The sequence below is a fragment of the Vulpes vulpes genome, unplaced genomic scaffold (assembly GCF_048418805.1).
Source record: "Vulpes vulpes isolate BD-2025 unplaced genomic scaffold, VulVul3 u000000685, whole genome shotgun sequence".
NCBI classification, from domain to species: domain Eukaryota; kingdom Metazoa; phylum Chordata; class Mammalia; order Carnivora; family Canidae; genus Vulpes; species Vulpes vulpes.
Window position 1 is genome coordinate 85,940 of NW_027325784.1, and position 20,611 is coordinate 106,550.

General features: G+C 37.6%; 1 protein-coding gene across 1 annotated transcript in view; it reads right to left on the bottom strand.

The window, feature by feature from the left end:
* LOC140597339 (rho GTPase-activating protein 20-like) overlaps positions 1 to 20,611 on the bottom strand; it is a 43,570-nt gene that overhangs the window by 15,991 nt on the left and 6,968 nt on the right. The window contains exons 3-8 of the mRNA XM_072745557.1: positions 15,848 to 16,157; positions 14,743 to 14,910; positions 7,625 to 7,774; positions 5,829 to 5,870; positions 5,109 to 5,193; positions 1,376 to 1,453 (exon numbers count right to left, since the gene is read on the bottom strand). Of these exons, the coding sequence (XP_072601658.1) occupies positions 1,376 to 1,453; positions 5,109 to 5,193; positions 5,829 to 5,870; positions 7,625 to 7,774; positions 14,743 to 14,910; positions 15,848 to 15,912 (588 nt within the window). The 5' untranslated portion in view covers positions 15,913 to 16,157. The remainder of the gene's footprint in view (positions 1 to 1,375; positions 1,454 to 5,108; positions 5,194 to 5,828; positions 5,871 to 7,624; positions 7,775 to 14,742; positions 14,911 to 15,847; positions 16,158 to 20,611) is intronic.

The window sequence follows — 20,611 nt, forward strand, 5'->3', positions numbered from 1 at the left end:
TAAAAATCATGGCCTTCACCTTATGAAGGAATGTCATAGGTATGGGCACAGACACAGATACACACACACACACACACACACACACACACACACACACACAGCTAAATCTGCTCAAGATTGTGTTGCAAATAAGAAGTAAGAGCTAATAAGGTAGGGTAGGGTTTGGAAATGCCATGCTGGAATCCTTTAAATCAGGTTTACATAAAGCCAAATAAGCCCAGTTCTTCATTAAAATAGAAATTCTTTGCCTAGTGACATTGATCGCTTTAAGTAAAGAAAATCACAAACATGAAATAAAATGAGTTAAATCATTAGTCAATCTCCCCACCTTCATCCCTCAAACCACTCACTCTCTTTTCCAGGATTTAATTCTTACTTAGGGTTTCTATATCATACAGGTTAGAAACGTATGTAAAGATGTGCTTTAGTCAGTACATATAAATTCAATTTTATTTTGGATGTATTATTAAATGTTGTTTGTACAGAAATCATTGATTTCTTCTGCCAAATTCTCGTTGCTCTGAAATTTTAAAGGCCTTTATTATACCATTGGCTCAGATAGAATTTACAAACAATCTTATGATTATGTCACATCACATTTACAGAGGATTTTGGATAAGAAGCTGTGCTTTCCAAGTGCTCCCTTTGGTTCTCTCCATCTATCACTGTCCCTCTTTTGTCCCTTATAAAACCTCATCCTCAAATATCTTTCTCTTTCATAAAAAGAGATCAGCCCCAGATCCATGGTCTTATTCAGAACTTGTCTTTGTCTTTACCAGTTGCTAAAGGGTATGAGCTGCTTCATCCTCAGGATCTGCATCAAAAGGAGGTAGCTTGTAGCCATGTAGTCTTTATGTCAAAATGTACAACAGAACATGTAATTTAGGATTCATTAAACGGATTGAGTCCTTCCTTGTGTGATAACTAGGGTCAATAGGGATGGAGACGTATCAGAATTGAAAACACAGAAAGAAGAGTCCAATAGAGGAGGAAATATTTAGAAATTTAGAAACAACAATAAAAAAGAAACTTAGAAACATCTTTATTGTCTGTATTTAAAATATATACAGTAAACTGCATATTGTTATTAGCACTCTAAAATTATAGTCCAATTTTAGGCTATAACTTTGAATTTGCAGAAAATTTCAAATGGGAATATAAAAATAGCACTCATGTATAAGCTAATACTATAGCTTCGCTGCCTTCAATTTCTAAAGTTGGAAGGAAAAATATGAGTATGTTATCCACAATAATCAGCTGTCTTATGATGGGAGGTGCACAACACCTACACACACACACACACACACACACACACTCACAAAACTCAAAAGTCAAAGTTGGTTCGTAAACTAAAAATAGATAGTAGGCAACTTACGGTTATTCCCAGCATTGTTAGTAACATGTTGATAGTGTCATTTGCTGTGTCGGAATTTGTCACTGTTACAGTTACGGACTGTAAAAAATAAATAAGAAAAATTGCTACAATTTTTTTAAAATTTAAAGCATGTGACCAAATAATTGTCAAATTATTATCCATACTCCAAAAGTAAAGCTTGTTTCCAGGTAATGACAAAGTAAAGCACGTGTAGAACACGAACCCTTAATTATAATTTCATTTTTTTATATAACATGAAGCTAGTAGGAAACATGTCAGTAAAACATATATTTCCCTCCAAGAATTTGTGGCATACAAAATACAGCAGCTGAAGCAAGGAAGAGAAAAATTGAGAATTCTAAGAGGGCACATGGGGTGACCCTCAGCTCCATAAGGCTATTTCCAAAATGGTGGGAGGGGGATAGTATTAAAGGAAGGCACTAGATACTTTCCTCTCTTACTGAGTTGTGTTTGTATAGTATGGCTTAGTTCCTTTGTTTGTTTGTTTCTGGGTTTTTTTTTTTTTTTGGCTTAGTTCCTTTGTAATTACATAGTCGGTTTCAGTAAAATCAGATAAGAACTGGCTATGAAAGACACTTTTTAAAAACTACTATTTAGTCCATATTTTCTTTGTCAGGCATCATGGTTAACTAAGACTTCCATTGTTGCAATCTCTTAAGACTGATGAATCTAGGAAATGAGACTGGAAATGTTAGAAGTTGATGTTCCATTCACAACTCTGCCAGCGAGTAGGTACTTCTAATAGCTCTCTATCAGACCATACATTGAGAAACTGCTCCATACAACTAGGAAAAGTTTAAAGAAAATTTTCTGAAAGGGGTTAATAGCAATCTGAGATGGATCTATAAGACTATCTGAATTACAAACTATCTGAATTACAAAAATTACGAAAGTCATATAAGAGAATATGTAACCAGAACATTTACTATGCATACAGTTTTTATAACATGTTTAGGCAATGGGGCCTGTGTCCTTCGGGAAACAGTGCATAAAGAAGAAACAGCACAAGTGGACACCCACAGGCCTTGAAAATATTAAAAGCAAAGTTAAAAGAAACTCTTTCATAAATCACTCCTTGTCCTTTCATTGTATTTTTCTTCTTATGAATTGAATGCAATTGCTTGATATCACAGATGGTCCCAAAGTAATTCAATAATCATTCAAATAGCAATTCAAATAGTAATTTAAGGGATGTATGTATATTTTCCTGCATGTTGTAGGTTCTCCCAACAGACAAATTCCATTAGATAGAACTCTCTCTAAACAAATAACTTCAGAAAAATAAACTATTTTTTGAAATAATTCAAAAGAAAAAGAAAACTTAGGTTATGTTCATGAGTCAAAACTGTTACTTAATATATGAAGAACCAGGCAAATGAGATCAATTTTCAAGAGCTGAAGCCACACCTGAGATGATCTCGATGCTTAGACTATTAGCCAAACACAGCTATTACAATAATGCTCAATGATACAAATGAAAATATGTTCACATTAAACAAAAATAGAGGCATCATAGTATAGAAATAAGAAGTATTAATGACTTTTCCTTATTTGAGAGGAAAAATATTTAACATAGAAATTTTTATCGGAAAAATATTTTTATTTATTTATTTTTTTTGAAAAATATTTTTAAAAAATTTATTGACTAGGCTACATTGCATAATGGAGATGATGAAAAGAAGTCAGTGATTTGAAAATAGATACTAGAAATTATCCAGTGTGAAGAAGAAAAGGGGGGAAAAGATTGAAAAAAAATTACAGAGCCTGAGGGATCTCTGAACAATGTGAAAGTGTCTGATATGGAAAGAATGGAACTGTCAGGAGGAGAGAAAGAGAAATAATGAGGAAGGAAATATTTGATGAAATAATGATTAAAATTTCCCAAATTTGGTGAAGACATAAATTTACAAATTCAAGAAATTCAGAATATGTCAAATAGGACAGATTCAAAGACAACCATGCTTAGGAACTTCATAGCCACTCTGCTAAAAACCAAAAATAAAGAGAAAACTTGAAAGCAGCTAGAGAAAAAATGACAAATCACCTACTGAGGATTAATGTTTAATCACAGACTACTCATCAGAAAGCATCAAGACCAAAAGACTGGAACATCTCTAAAGGACTAAAAGGAAAAAAATTTGCAAACAAAATTCTACACCCCCAAAAATATCCTTCAAGAGTCAGTGTGAAATAAAGCCATATTCAGATAAAAGAAATTAAGTAAATCTGTTTGCAGCAGTTCTGCACAAGGAATGCTAAGAATCATCTTTCTAGGATGAAGTGAAACAGTGCAGTGGGAAACTTGGATCTTTAAGAATGGGTGAAGAACATCAGAAATGTTTATTTCACCAAAACTATACCTCAATAAAGTTGATTTTTAAAAATCTCAAGGTAACTTTCCAAGGAAAGTTCTGAATGTAAACCACTGCCACAATTGATATCAAAGGCAGAGACAAGAATGTGCTCTGCTGCTAGAGAATTCTCTCTCCTTCATGCAGTGCATCTAGCTGGCACTTAACAACAGATCAAACTATTTGCATGGCTTTTGCTTTAGCCAGGAATACCTTTTTTGTTCCACCTTCAAATGCTGTTTTGTGTGATCTAGAGCTACTTCGAACTATAACAACAACCACAAAAAAATACCATTTAAAGATACCCAAAGTATCTTGTTCATCACTGTAAATGTCTTGGTTACTGTACTACAATTTCAGAAATCAAATTTTACACACAAAACTGGGCCAATTGGTTTGATTTTTTCCTCCCCACAGTATAAAGAAATTGAAATAGAAATATGCTGATCCCTTAAAAGTGTCATCCCTCTTAGTTCAATTCAATCCTGATATTCCTTGGAACAAAAGACTTTTTGAAACTCCTCTGCATTTGACATAACTACTCAATAAAACACCTGATCCTTAAGTGGATCCTGTACTAGAAAGGAGACATTATTGAGGTCAACTGACAAAATGAGAACGGGAATGGCAGAGTAAAGTATTACGCCAAGGTTAAATTCACTAAAGGTGATAACTGTAGAATATCTTTATTGTTAAGAAATACTTAGGTTTAAGGAAAAAGGGCTATAGTATATGTATGACCCTCAAACGTATGTATACACATACATGTAATAGACACAGAGAAAGAAAATAAATGATAAAGCAAATGGAATAAAGTGTTACCAATAGATGAATCTGGATAAAGAGTATACGGGGTGTTTTTTGTATTACTTTTATATTTACAACTTTTCTCTGAGTTTATAGTTATACTAAATAAAATATCTGGAGGGGAAAAAGGACTGTGGAGACAATCCAGACCATTCTGTATGTAAGTGGTGGCCCTTGGAAAAAATGATGGTTCCTTCTAAATCACTGTATTACAAGCCACTATAAGCAATTAGAAGGATCCAGAGAAATGTCATAGACACATAACATCCAATACTCTTTCCTTGCTTAAGCACTGTAGTATGTATTCCTCTTGCTTCATGTTACCTAGGACACAGTTTTTAGGTCTATAAAGAAGTACATGGAGAGGGGGAAAATACATTTTTCCTCATGGCACTTTTCTAAATATTCTCTCTCTCTTCCTACCTTTTGCTCTCTCCTTCCTCTCTCCCCAACTCACTGCTTCCTCCCTCTCTGTGTCTCCACCTCTATCCCATTTTTTCATTCAGTCAGAATTAGGAACTCAGAATTTAATTGTTGGTCTTAAAAATACTTACACAGGCACAGTTCTTGATGTTCTCAGTGAAGATTTTGAGGGGAATGCTTTTTGGCTGCTCCTTCTCTTTGGCTAGCATGATGTACCTAATCCAATTCGATAGTAACCCAAAAGAGAGTAGGATAAATTACCTTACTTTCAAATCAATTTATGTTGATCATATTTTCAACATACTTCGTTATTTTTAAATGCATATAAATAAGCTCAGCAAAAAAAAAATTGGGGGTTGGAAGGAAACATGCAAAAATATTTCAGGAAAATAAGCTGTGACTAGGAAAACAATAGATCACTCTTGTCATGTGAGATTTGACCAGCAGATCCAGGCACCAAAGCTTTCCTGCCTAGACCGGAGGGCATACTAGCACCTTCAAATGTAGGAATGAGAAGTTGCTTTGAGCATTACTTGGTAGGGTAAACTGCACTTATGGAAATTTAATATATGTTTTGAGAATAATGTTAGCTATAATCATGAGGTTGGAAAGTGGGGGAAGATGAGAGTAATAACCAGAATTTCATAAAAAAAAATAAGCAATATATGGATGTAAAGGAGAGCAGGTTATTTGTAGTAATGGGCAGGGTACAATTAAATAAGAAATCATTGGAGGATAGTGTAACAATTCGTACTAAGGGGAGGGAACATAGTTTGGGGGCACTGCTTTGAAGAGATCTACATTTTTTTCATCATGGGTTAAAGACTTATAATATTACACTGACAAAATACCTTTGAAGGTAAGAACGCCATTTTTCCTTTTGTTCTGAAGAGCTGCAATTTAAAAAATGAGAAGAAAAAAATTGAGGAACGTACGATACTCCTACTAACATATTAAGATCACCACTCCAGACTAAAAATATGAGCAGCCAGTTGTTAAGGGATGTGGATGTGTAAATTGTACTCCCCTTAGAGTGGTTTTGATGGACTCCACTCTTCTGTGAGTGGTATTAAAGCAATGGGAAGTAGATCCTAAAGAGGGAGAAAAGTTGATTTCAAATCTGAAAACTTAATTGTGACTATGTGATGCAAGCTATGAGATCACGGGCATGTTGTTAACCACTCTGATATTTAGTTTCCAGAACTGGAAAGGGGTTAAATTATAGCTCAGAGTGTTCCTGCAGCTGCAAGGGCTATTCAGATATAAAGAATATTACCATTCAAATTAAATCACATTTAAGAAATTTAGCAATTTGGTGGAACTGTCTTGGCTCAGAAACAAGAATATCTTTTTTGGAAAAAAACACCTGTAATAGTTTTATTTCCTTATGCATATTGCAGATTGTAATATGTTAAATTAGTTCCTAAAAACCTTATTCTTCATCACTGTGATCTTCTGAGAAAGATCAATCCCCTGACGCAAAATTACTAAAGATTAATATTTTCTCTGCTAAAATATTCACAGCATTTAATATCCAAAGTTGCAAATGTCTTAAGGCTCATTCACACGTGGACTTATCACTTACCAGCATTCTTTTTTATTGTGGTAAATTACACATAAAAGAAAATTGACCATTAGTGACCTTTACTATATTCATCGTTCTGTGCAACGATCGTGACTGAACATGTTTATCACCCCAAAGCAAACATGTGTCTATTAAGCAGTCACTCTCCCTTCCCTCCTGTCCCTAGCTCCTGTACCACATTTTGTATATTGTTGATAAAAACTTGGTTTCTTCTTTCTTTCTTTCTTTCTTTCTTTCTTTCTTTCTTTCTTTCTTTCTTTTGGGACAACTACAACAGAGTGAGGTTCAAGGTCTCCTCTCCAAGATCCTGCCCTCTGATTCCCAGGAGGTATCTGCATGTTTAAATCACCGGAATAGATTTCTTGAGCAAGTACTATTAAAGGGTCCCATTAAATTTGAGAAATTGCTTTTACACTCCCAAGTTAATTCCCTTAACAACAGTATGTAATTATACAAATAAATTGATCATGCCATTGAATACTAGGTTGCCTGAATTGCTGTGTACAGATTATCTTAGTTGGTAACGATCTGAAACAAAATATGATTCCATTGAGGCACTAAACTCAGATTATTCATTTGATTCCATTGAGTAGAGTTTAGTTGTGTAAGACACATTCTTAGGCTGACATGAGGATGGGAATGTGGCTCTCGACCCTGGATATCCTGAGCAGACACCTCTGAGTTTACAGGGATCATGCCACACTTGCATCTCTGTTTGAAACATCCACACCCCAAGCCTCATTCCTGTTTTACGCAGTTGCACTTAACACACTGCTTTCTTCTCCTCACCCCACTCCACCAAAATCTCGCAGGTCATCATAAAGGTAAGACAACAAAATTTGAAAAACCATTGATCAAAACCGAAGGAAATTACTCCAGTAGTTCCCACTATACATTATCTACTTGTTTCCTTGTGGATATAAGCACCTTCTTACGCAGAGTACAAGGCAAAACAAGTGTCATGGGAGGTCAAGAAGTGAGTCACCAGCTTGGTAGACAATAGATTACAATGTTATCCTTTTCAAGCCATGTAGATACAGGACACCAAGGCATCAGTCTTACCTGAAGGTGGCCACGAAGTTCACCGTGGGCCAGCCCAACACAAAGGACCTCCCAGAACGGATGTTGGCATCTCCCACTGTATCCATGCAGTTGGCAATCCACATGGTGTTCAGTGGTATTTTCTTTTTTATCTTAAAGTTTTTCTTATACCTAGAAAGATCCCAAACAAGACCTCTGTTAGTTCATTTCAAAAATGTTATGGGAGCAGCTGTGCTCTTTAGAGACCAGTTCTCACTGCTCCAGGGCAAATCATGTCTCCCGCATCTCTATTACCCTCTGTGCACACACAGAAAATGGTTAGATGGGCCTTTGCAATGTGTGTGTTGAGCAAACTCTGGCTTGGAAACCTGAAAACACTTCCTCTAAAGGCAGCAAATAGCCATATTTTTGAATGGTGAGTATTGAGTAACCACTGTATATTTTAGAGCTTTGTAGGAAAACCATTCATTCATTTTCTATTGCTGGATTTGTTACTTATTACAGATAATTTTTATGGCTAATATTGCAGTTAATTATTCATTTATGACTTGCATACTTCAAAAAGTGTTTGAGGGGCTGAAGAAAGGTACCTGATACATGACTTATAAAAACAGTTATATGCTTTTTTTTTTTCTTAAGAGAGACAAACCAGGGGCACCTGGGTGGCTCTGTCAGTTAAGCATCCAACTCTTGGTTTTGGCTTGGGTCACGACCTCAGGCTCTTGAGATCATGCCCCTGTGTAGGGCTCCCCATTCAATGAGTCGGATTCCTCGCTCCCTCTGCCCTGCCCCCCACTCATGTTTACTCTCTCTCTAAAATAAATAAATAAATAAATAGATAGATAAATAAATAAATAAATAATCTTTTCAAGAGTGTGAGGAAGACAGATGAAATTGAAACAAAAACATAAGCTTGGATCAGAAAGATTTGAAAGTTACTTTCAACGTTAATTTACAAAATATTTTCTAGCCTTTGAAGCATAGGTTATTTTCAATTTCCCTTCTTAAAATTTTGTCCATACCATTTTCCCTTAGATTCTGGCTAAAACAAAAAAATTGTTAGCCTACAGACTGAGCCCAACTGAAAAATCATCCATCCATCCATCCATCCATCCATCTGTCCATCAATCAATCCAAGATCAGTGGTCCGGAGGTCTTATATGTAAGTCATGGATACTTCCCGTTTCTCTGAGGAGTAAGAAGGGGTGAAATGGGTTTTTGATAATTTCTACCTAATCCTCTTTGACCTCAAAGATGAAAACCACCATTGATTTATTTTGGTTGATTAATTGATTAATTTGGTTAATTCATAACTTTGACTCGCAGGTGGGCTTGAGATTTAAATAGTTACAAGTCCTATAAGGAATGCCTGGGGAACGTGGATCCTCCACTCTGGAACTCCTTACTATTCAGAAACACATGTGGAAAACACTGAACTAAACTGAGATGAAAGCCACCTCATGTGCAAAAATCCCTATGGCTCCACTGATTCATGGAACAATTAGAGCTAAACTCTTCAGTGGGATTTATAAAATAAAAAAAATCTTTTAGGAAGCCCACTTGAAGGATAATCTAGATTCAAACTTAGGACACAATGAATATAAATATGATGGATACCAACATCTTTCCACATTTTTTTTATTTCAACATTACACCCAAGTGCCTGTATCTCTGTGCTTGGAGATTTTTATGGAACATAGTCAATTAACAGATAAAATCATTTTTCTAGATAGTAATTCCAAAGGCATTGTCACGTCAAAAATATATGGCCAAGGGGAATGATAGACAGGTATCTGCTTGTTCTTACACATTTTTTTCTTTCTAATATAGGTATCTGTGTATATACAGACCCCTAAGATCCTGTGTGGAAACTTCCAAATACATTGACCTGGAAAAATCCATCCAATAACCTTAGTTCAATAAGGCACCAGGATTAGTTGAACCAAGGAATTTTCCTAGACCCCAGTGTGTGGTTTCTACTCTCCTACAACGTTTTGAACACTTATCATATGCCAAGCTCTGTTCTAAATATTTTATAAATATAAATATAAAAAATTTAATCCTCAAGCAACTACACTAGATGGTCTCTATTAGCTCCATTTTACAAATAAGGAAACTCACAGAAAGTTTAAATAAATTGTCAAATGCAGGAGACAGGGTTTGAACCCAGACAGCCTAACTCCTAAGCCCATGTTTGTAACCACTTGACCGTGAAGTAACCTTTTCATCTTTCCTACCCTCATCCTCATTTCTGTCCCCAGAGCCATCAGGTTTTCTCGTGGGATTTACACTGGGAGTGAGAGGATAAATCTCAAGGCATTATATCAATAAAACCAGTTGCTAGCTTGGAAATATTTACAACGTGTACAACTAAGCTTTATACTTCAATAGATTCTTCTAAGGTCTTACTGTGTTTCTTTACTCTCAATCACTGACCCAATTGGATTATCTCAGCAGAAATTAGAAAGTGTTAATCTACTGTAAACTGACTCAAGAAGAAGAGGAGGAGAACTGCAGTTTTTATTTCTAAAAATAGTCATTTATTATAGTTGTATTAACATGATGTCCTTCTTGCTTTCCACTACCTTAATCTTTATGCCAGAAGGTAAGCCCCAGTGAACTGTGGAGTTTTGCAGGATTCTAAGGAGATTTCCTCTGTTCTAAGATAGAGGCATTCTCTTACAAATGTTGGGAGAAGGGGTCATAGTCTATTCTGTAACTATTCGTCATTTCACCGACAGTGAGTTAATAGTCATCTTCATCTTTTGACCAAATTAAATTCATTTTTTATTTCATTTCTACATTCCTTAATAACTAATGATGAGGAATGTGATGTATAAAAAGGGTGTGATCTAAGTTCAGTCCCTTTTTCTAAATTATTCACGGGTCTCTACTAGTACAAATATCTTAATATTTTATCAAATAGATACTATTCTCTCTTTCTTAAAGATTTCATTTATTTATTCATGAGAGACACACACAGAGAGAGAAGGCAAAGACATAGGCAGAGGGAAAAGCAGGCTCCCTCTGGGGAGCCGGGTGGGGGACTTGATCCCAGGACCCCAGGATCGTGACCTAAGCCAAAGGCAGACACTCAACCACTGAGTCACCCAAGGGCCCCAAGTAGATACTGTTCTTAAAAATAACATAATTTTTATTTCAATTTTTAAAGTACTTTAAAGTACTTTAATTTTTAAAGTAATTTTTATTTGAAAAATAACTTATTTAGCATTCTAATGAATATCAAAAGTGATAAGGAAGGTTCCATTTGACTTCAATTCTTGCGAACACAACTTTCTAGTGTATGAAAGAAGTGACAAAAATCCCCAAACAATTTTCACTATTATTAACATCTTGTACAACTAGAGAAATAGAATTTCTTTGTGAAGAAACAAACATTTAATTCCCCTCATTGTTACACACAAGCCAAAATTCACTAATTCTGACCAAAAAATTGGTAGAAATTAATCAACTATTTATTCAATTTCTGTTAAATTCTGTAGTGTCAACCTAAAGATGAGAGAGTCTCCAGCTGAAGCCTGAGGGTGAGCTGAGGTAAAATGGAACCTGGGTCACCCTACCCCCTTTTTATTGCTAATTGGAAAAATTAGGCACTAAACTCAGATTATTCATTTGAATAGATTGATTGAGGGTATTGATTCCTCCATGTAAGACCAAGGCATGACAGGGATTAAATATGTTGGTTATTTCAGGGGCTATTTCTTTTTAGTTTTTCCTTCTAGAAAAAAAGGTAAATTTTTTCATATTAACAGTGATCATAAATATACCCAAATATTTATTATGGGAATGATCTCATAGTAGTTTTCTAAAGATTGTGGCAGGCATTAAGTGCTGCCTGCTACTGCTATGGATGAAATGGTGTCTCCCTCCCACTGCTTTCCTGCCTTCTTACCATAAAGCCCTCTCTGCCAATATCATCATGTTTGGAGATAGAGCTTTTGAAGGTAATTAAGTTTAAATGGGATCATCAAGGTAAGGTCCTAATCCAGTAAGATGGATGGTCTTGTGAGAAGTGGGAGAGATCTGTATGTGTGTACATACATGCATTGAGGTAATGCCTTGGGGCACACAGTGAGAAGGCAGCCACGTGCAAGCAGAAAAAGAGCTCTCACCAGAACCTGACCATGATGATATCTCGAACTCGGAATTCTAAAATCTGTGTTCTCTCTATATCAAAGACCTTGGCTTAAATATGAAACTCAAATGCCTGTGATCACTTACATTTTCTAATATTACCAATGTATAATATAAAGTATATAAGATAAACTTTTGGGAACCGAGTCCCTTTCAAAGAACATTAACAAATAAATTGATAAAGATTTTGTCATATAAAAACCCTTGAGTAGACATAAGGACATATCTCAAAAGCAATATGTGAAAGATGAAAAATGTTCAACTTGTTTTGTCTTAATGAACTATTCGAAATAAAAATTCAGCCCTTCAATAGAGGCAACTCTCTAGTGGAAAAACAACACTATCTTTATATAAAAATCTTTTTAGCAGACTATCGTAGGCTCTGTAAAACCCGCTGAGAGGTAGGCAGCACCCAGGAGAAGAAATAGCTCTGGTAAGAAAAGGAAAGTCTTCTCCTCTCCCTAAAGGCTATAATACTTACAAAGATGAAAAAAAAAAAGAACATATTCCCCTTACAAATTGAATATGAGTGGTCTGCAAGGTCCTAACAACCAGGAAATGAGTTTGCTATTTGTTATCATGTCTCTTGGGCTAAGGATGGAAGGGTACAACATGGTATGTGAGGAAGAACATGGCCTTGTGATGAAGGCAGGCCTGGGTAGGAATCTCTTGCATGGTTTCCCTATGTATGACTGGACCATTTCTGAGACTTCCTCTGTCCCCATTTTCATCTCTGCAGCCTGTTGATGATAAAAAATATGGGCCTTGGAGTGCTGTGAGAAAAATTTTCTTTATGCATGAGAGATACACAGAGAAAGGCAGAGACATAGGCAGAGGGTGAAGCAGGCTCCCTGTGGGGAACCTGATGTGGGACACGATCCCAGGACCCAGGGATCACGACCTGAGCCAAAGGCAGATGCTCAATCACTGAGAAACCCAGGTGGGTGAGGCATCTGTGATGTTCCTAGTGTGGTTCCCAGCATGCATCCCGCATATTTTGGTCTCCCATACTCACTTTGGTTAAATAAAGAGAATGGTAACTAGTCTGCATTTTTAAAATAATGACATGGGCCTCTATCAAGAGGAAGAGAGTCTTTCATATGGACCTCATGCCAAGGCCTGGACATTCTTTTTCTCTTTGGCCTCCTTATGACATCACCACCCTCGAAGTTACATCTATGGGCAATTTCCCTAGTCTCAAATATATTTTACTACTATCTTTGCCTCTGATTTTTTGATAGCTATATTTCCTTCATTTTTCAATTCGCTAAGCGTTCTGATCTATTTGTTACCAAGCAGACTGGAGTTAGTTGTTCACTCAATGTAAAGGAAGGGTTGCTTTCAATAGTGAAAGAATCTAGGTGTTCATGGAATGTTGTATGAAATTCAGGAAAAAAGAGAGAATAGAAATGGTAGCACCACATAGTGAATAAAAGCCTGTGCTTTGAAATAAATAGACCTGATTTCAAATGTAGACTCTGTCCATTACTAATATGGTAACCTGGGCAGATCCATTAGACCTCTGAGCATCAAGGTTCTCCAATATAAAAATACTCCCATCTCACAGGGTCGTTGTAAGGTTGGACAAAATTAGGTACATAAAGTTTTTTAGCATAGTATCTGACATGTAGTAAGCCCCTGATAAATTACTATTAATGTAACTCAGATGAGTATAGCATTTTGCCAAATTATTACTAGCATGTCTTACCTATGACATGGCATAACTGGGATCTAGGGTGAAAGCAGTAAAAAAAAGAGGGAGTTAGTTTTTTCGCAAGACCATAGCTTCTTGATATTTTGTTTGTGGGAGTGTTCTTTGTCTTCCATGTTTTGTGAATAATGCAAACAGAGATGGAGTAAGTAAACAGGTGACCTTCCATGAACTGCTCCCAGACGTTTATTGAGCAATCATCATGTTCTAGACTGGATATTCGATGCATTTGTGTTCAGGGTTGAGAGGAAAGTGCACACAGTCGATTCTTTCTCCTAGATTCCATCTATCTGCTCCATCTTTTTTTTTTTTTTAAAGATTTATGTATTTATTCATGAGAAACACAGAGAGTAGAGAGAGAAGTAGAGACACAGGCAGAGAGAGAAGCAGGCTCCCTGCAGAGAGCCTGATGTGGGACTCAATCCTGGGTCTCCAGGATCACGCCCTGAGCTAAAGGCAAAGATAAACCCCTGAGCCACCCGCTTTAACCTGCTCCATCTTTCCTTTTTACTAAACTGCTAAGATAGAGCCCTGATACCATCCATCAGGACTATGGCCTCCCCTAACTACTCTCCCTGCTTCCACTCTTGCTTACCCATCCATCTATTATCTAGCAACAGTCAGAAAAATTTGCTAGAAATATAAATCAGATTTGGTCAGTCCCCTAGTTAAAAATCCTTTGGCAAAATATTTCCACTTTTTTACCATGGCCTGTGAAGACCCTGTGTGACTAGACCCCTGAGCATAGTATCATATCTGATAGCATGACCTATGCTCTGGGCTCTAGTCAAATCAGGCTTCCCTGAGCCCCTCTCTCTGAGGGGTCAGATTGTACCCACGTAGGCCTGCAAGTCCCTCAGCCTCGATGGCTCAGGCACATTGTCTGGGAATGTGGCTGCTTCTCTTCTCATAGATTTGGTTTTAATGCTCCACCTCAGAGAAGCCCTCCTAGACTATTCCTCTCTAACACGTTCCCACCCTCTCCGCACAGCCCCCTATCCACCTTCTATCAGCAGCACTAATCATTATCATTCCCCCTCTTATTTTGCCATTTGTAAGTCCCAGGCAGGAGAGACATTGGCCTGTCACATTGGCAATTGTATTTGCTGCAGGGACATGACACAAAACAAGACCTCCAGAAGTACTCATGGAATGAAGGATTCAAGCATTGGCAAACACAAAAGGGAAAAAATGTAATGTTTTCGTATAGTAAGGGTTAATGGGAATGCAATTTTTTGGAGAATCACAAGAGCACGAAACATGGTACACCTACTTGGTATTAGACATCAGTAATAAATCGCTGTACAAGAAAAGCTGCCACTTCTTCCTCCTCCAGCCTTTCTTGAGCTCAACGGGACCATGGATGAGCAGGGTACGAGTGGCACCCTCAGATGATGTAGTGCTTTCGCTGTGGGTGTCCACCTCCACAGACGAGCTCTTCCTACAACACATCAAACACAGAGCAGCTAGTTACTGGTCAAATACACAATATAGTTTAATGCCAAGTTTCAAGGTTCACACAACACTAAAATGTAGTCTCAACCCCCAAAGCAGAGCTCCAGAGCTCAGAATCAGGGATTCCTGAGTTACCGAAAGCTATAGAAAGTGGTGAGGTCACTTGGGAAACTGATGCAGAGGGAGGACAGTTTCAAGGACAAAGCCCTTGGGCCTGCCAATACTTAGAGGTGTGGTGGAGAAAGCAGCAAAGCTCATTGTGAGCCATTAGGTAGGCAAAAGCCAAGAAGCCAAAGGTAGAGCACATTACAAGAAGGTGAATGAACAACAACAATAAACAGGACAACTTGTGGCCTAATATAAAATAAAACAACGTGTGAAGAATCAATTACAAATTGCTTTTATGTTAAGATAAAATGAAGATAACTGAAGATCCTGGAAGTTGACCCCCATCTTATCTAATTCAATATTCAAAATTGGGGTAAAAATTCTCAAAGATCAGCAAAAATATTGGAAACCTCAGAAAGTTTCTGAACACAAGAGTTTAGCTATTCCTTGGCTGAGCTCTGACAGGAATTCCTGGTCAAAATAGGTACTAAAACAACACAATTGAACAGAATGTAAAAATTCTTTCATAACTAGGACAGGTATTTTCATAGACCCACTGAAAATTCTGTCTCATGGAGAGAGAGAGTTGGCTCTCTCGTGGAGCCAAGAAAGTGTCTCCGCCTCCCCCAAGGATGTATAAAGCCTGCTCCCTTCTGCTCAGCAGCACTGAATCTTAAGAACAGGAGCAGCTTTTCAGGAAGCTGGTGCTGAAGTGACTACTTAGTTTCTATGTATTAGAGGAAACAAAAGAAAACAACAGTTCCTGTTATTGCCGGTCTGTTTGGATGATCAGAAATAGTGTATCAGAAGACTACCTCATGCGCTGAAGCCTTGAATGACCACCTGTGAGCTCAGCATGCTTTCTGATTGACGGGAACATCCTTTTCTCTTCAATTCGTGGGACGGGAAATCAAGGGAGTCTACAGCACTTGGCAGAGTACTGTCAACTGCTTGAAGCCTCAAGATTCCGCAGCGGTCCGCGGTCACTGCCATTATGATGTCACAGATTCAAAGCTCATGCTGTAACTGCCAAACTGACATACTGGTTTCCTTTTCTTGGCCTCCAAGTTTTGATTTTTTAAAAGTAATCATTTTATTTTGAGATAACTGTAGATTCGTTTGCAGCTATAAGAAATAACACAGGGAGATGACATCAGTTTTTTTTACAGATGGAGTCTTCCAGAGACACTTCCATCACCACAAGGGTCCTTCCTATTCCCCATTTACAACCACACAAATTTCTTTCCCCCTCCACCACCTCCTTAATCCCGGGCAATCACAAAATCTGTTCTCCATGTGTAAAAGGTTGCCATGTCAAGAATGTTATACAGATGGGATCACATAGTTTATGACATTTGGGGATTTGCTTTTTCCCATTTGGTGTAACTGGAGATTCATCTAGATGGCTGCAAGGATTCACAGTTCATTTCTTGGTGTCCCTTAGTAGTACATTATGATATGGATGTATCACAGTTTGCGTAACTACCTGTTGAAGGAGTTCGAAGTGTCTGCAGGTTTTGGCTGTCACTAATAAAGCTACTATAAACATCTGTGTACAGGTTTTTGTGTCAGTGTGAAGTCTTCACTTCTCTGGGCTAAATGCCCAGGACGGGAAGAGCCAGGTCATATGCTAGCTATTTTGTTGTTGTTGTTGTTGTTGTTGTTGTTTTTATAGTTTTTTCTTAGGAACTGTCCAACTGGTTTCCAGAATGGCTGTGCCATTTCACATTCCCCCCAGTACTGTATGAGTCACTCAGTTTCCCCTCATCCACACGAGCATTTGGTGTTGTCATTTTTTATTTTAGCTATTCTGATAGCTGTGTAGTGTGATATCTCACTGTGGATTTCACTTGCATTTCCCAAATGGTTAGTGATACTAACCATTGATTTGCCACCTGGACATCTCCTTCAGTGTCCAAGCACCTACAGGAGCCTGTTAAAAACATGTTACATGAAGACAGGGCTCCCTTTCCACTAGGAAACTGATGATTTTACAAATGACGAGGCTCCTGCGCATACAGGTTGGGCTCTGAATCCAAGCAGCCGTGACGTAACATGAAGGATTCAAATCCAGCTGACTCAGGAGGTCACGCAGCTTCCTGTGAGGACCCCCCACCCCCACTCTTCCCACATGGACAGTGTCTTTCTTTGACAACTGTGGAGGACTGAAATTTGATCCTACAGACAAAGTTTGTGGTTTCTCTTACAGGCTCCTGTAACAGGCATGTGAAAACCTATCTTTTATGCCCCACTAGACTCTAGGGACCTCAAGGAAGGAGTCTATGTCTGATTTATCATTAAATTCTCACAAACATTGACACATCAGAGGAATCAAAAAATTCTGTATTGAACAAGTGAATGAAATAGTTTTCTGGCAGGGATGGACAGGGGAAAAGGCATGACATAAAATAGTCTTTGTCTTATTTACTTTATTCATTCAACGGATAGTGTTTGAACCTGTACTAGGAGAAAGGCACTTGATAGGTCTGGGCAACAGGGAGCCAGGCCCAAGTCTCACAAAACCAGGATTTAAGTGAGGAGGGGGGAAGACAGATATTAAACAGAGAATGCCATCAAGAACTGCCTAACACAGCCTCTGGAAAGTACTGCAGAGGAAAATTAAAGAGTGAGATGAGAAATTTAGAGAGGGACTTGACACCTGATTTCAATTATGGAGAGGAAGACTTCTTTGACGAGCTCATTTGAAATGACCTTTAAAGAATGACTTGGGACTACACAGAAGAGAGAAAGAGGAAGAAAGGGGGAAGGGAGGGAAGATACATTTGTCAGTTGAAGGGACAAAATGTGACTAACTGATGTTTCAGAAACATGGAAGACTTTGCTGGATTGGAGACACAGGCAGAAGGTACAGGAGAGTGAAATCGGCCTGTAAATTAGGTAGAGGTGAGAGCACAAGTCCTGGTAGTCCTTTTAGACTTTATTAAGGCTTCTCATCTTAAAACCAAACTAACACAGAAGTGGCATGTAGATAGTGGCCTCCAGGCTTCAAACCACTTTTATTAAATTTTTATTATTTATTTTTTAAAATAAGTTGATTTTTTATTGGTGTTCAATTTACCAACATACAGAATAACTATTTTATGTATTTGAGAGAGAGAGAGAGAGAAAGAGACAGTGCATGGGCACAAGAGGGGGGGCAGAGAAAGAAAGAGAGAGAGAGAGAGAGAGAGAGAGAAAGAAGCACAAATGGTGCTGAGTATGGAGTCTGACCTGGGGCTCTCTCTCATGATCCTGAGATCATAACCCTGAGCGGAAATCAAGAGTCAGAAACTTAACCAAGTAAGCCACCAGGCGCCCCTTCTCACCACTTTTAAAGGACAAGTGCTAGTCTGGCCATGCTTGACTGTATTCAGAACCATGGAGGCTCATTGGGCAACACTTTCTGGCCTCCCATCAAGCACCTGTCAAAATCTATTTCAGGTAAAAAATAATCTATTTCAGGTAAAAAAATATAGGCAGACTTCTCTCTGCACCTTCCCCAATTCTCAGAATATGTCCCATTCTCTGCGTCTCCCTTCAGAGAGGTTAGAGATTTAGAGGCCAGGAAAACTTCTCTCCTTTTAGAATCTCGTCCTGTTGATCAATTCTGATATGCATCAGACTCACTTGGGAGGCTTTTCAGGCACTCATTCTGAAACTGCCTCCCCCAGAGCTTCTGATTCATCAGATATGGAAAAAGCTCTTTGAGTGATTCTTACATGTAACCAGGATGGTGAGTCACTGGTTTTAAGGAATTAATTGAGAAAGATACAGTTTTTGATAGCATCTTCTCCTTGTAGTAAAGCAAAGGAGAGAAAAGTTTGCCTGAGAAAGCTAAAGGGAGCTTTCTTTTACCATGTCACAGTTACCTTTGCAGTAATAAAGCTTAATTTCTTCCATAATACCATTGTGATTTATTTTAATTTGATGAATGAGCTCTAAAGAGAATAATAATGATGGGGTCTGTTTTCTTTTTTAAAGACTTTATTTATGTATTTATTCATGAGAGACACAGAATGAGAGAGAGAGAGAGAGAGGCAGAGACACAGGCAGAGGGAGAAGCAGGCTCCATGCAGGGAGCCTGACGTGGGACTCCATCCTGGGTCTCCAGGATCATGCCCTGGGCTGAAGGCAGCGCTAAACCACTGAGCCACCTGGGCTGCCCGGGTCTGTTTTCATCTATTTCACCGAACACCTATGTTTTCACCCTAAATATCAAATAGAAGAGATACTGTAAGGTGATCTTTATGCCCATAATACCGTATTATTGATCTATTGTCCATTTTTGTCAATACCATACTGTTTTGATTATTACAGCTTTGTAATATATCTTGTAATCTGGGACTGTGATACCTCCAGTTTTTTTCTTTTTCAAGATTGCTTTGGCTATTTGGGGTCTTTTGTGGTTCCATACATCCTTACGAATTACTTGTTTTAGTTCTGTGAAAAATACTATTAGTACTTTGATAGGGATTCCATCAAATCTGTAGATCATTTTGAGTATGGAACATTTTATTAATACTTGTTCTCTCATCAATAAGCATGGAATATTTTTCCATTTGTGTTGTCTTCAATTTTTTTCACCAATGTTTTATAGTTTTTCAGTGTGTATATATATATATAGGTCTTTCACTTCCTTGTTTAAGCTTATTTCTAGGTATCTTATTATTTTTGGTACAATTGTTAATGGGACTGTTTCTTAATTTCTTTTTTTGCTCTTCATTATTAGTGTATAGAAATGCAGTGGATTTCTGTATATTGGTTTGTATCCTGTGACTTTCCTGAACTCATTTATCAGTTCTAGTCCGTTTCTGGTAGAATCCTGAGGGTTTTCTACATATAGTATCATGGCACTTGCAAATAGTGAAAGTTTTACATCTTCCTTACCCATTTGGATGCCATTTATTGCTTTTTCTTGTCTGATTGCTGGGGCTAGGACTTCCAGTACTATGCTAAATAAAAGTAGTGAGAGTGGAAATCCTTGTTTTGTTCTTGACCTTGGGGAAAAGCTCTCACTTTTTCACCATTGAGTATGACATTAGCTGTAGTTTTTTCACATATGGTCTTCATTCTGTTGAGGTATGTTCCCTCTAAACCTACTTTGCTGAGTTTGTATCATGAATGGATGTTGTACTTTTAAATGCTTTTCTGCACCTATTAAAATGATCATCGTTTTTACCCTTCTCTTGTTGATGAGATGTATTATGTTAATGGATTTGTGAATATTGAATCACATTTGCATACTAAGAATAAATCCCACTTGGTCATGGTAAATGACTTTTTTAATGTATTGGTGGATTTGGTTGGCTAATACTTTGTTGAGGATTTTTGCATGTATGTTAATCAGAGATATTGGCCTGTAGTTCTCTCTCTCTCTCTCTCTCTTTCTCTCTCTCTCTCTCTCTCTCTCTGTAGTGTCTTCATCTGGTTTTGATATCAGGGTAATGCTGCCTTCACAGAATACATAGAAGCTTTCATTCTTTGTTTTTTGAAGTAGTTTGAGAAAAGTAGGTGTTAACTCTTCTTTATATGTTTGGTAAAAAAAAATTTTAAGTATTTTATTTATTTATCCATGACAG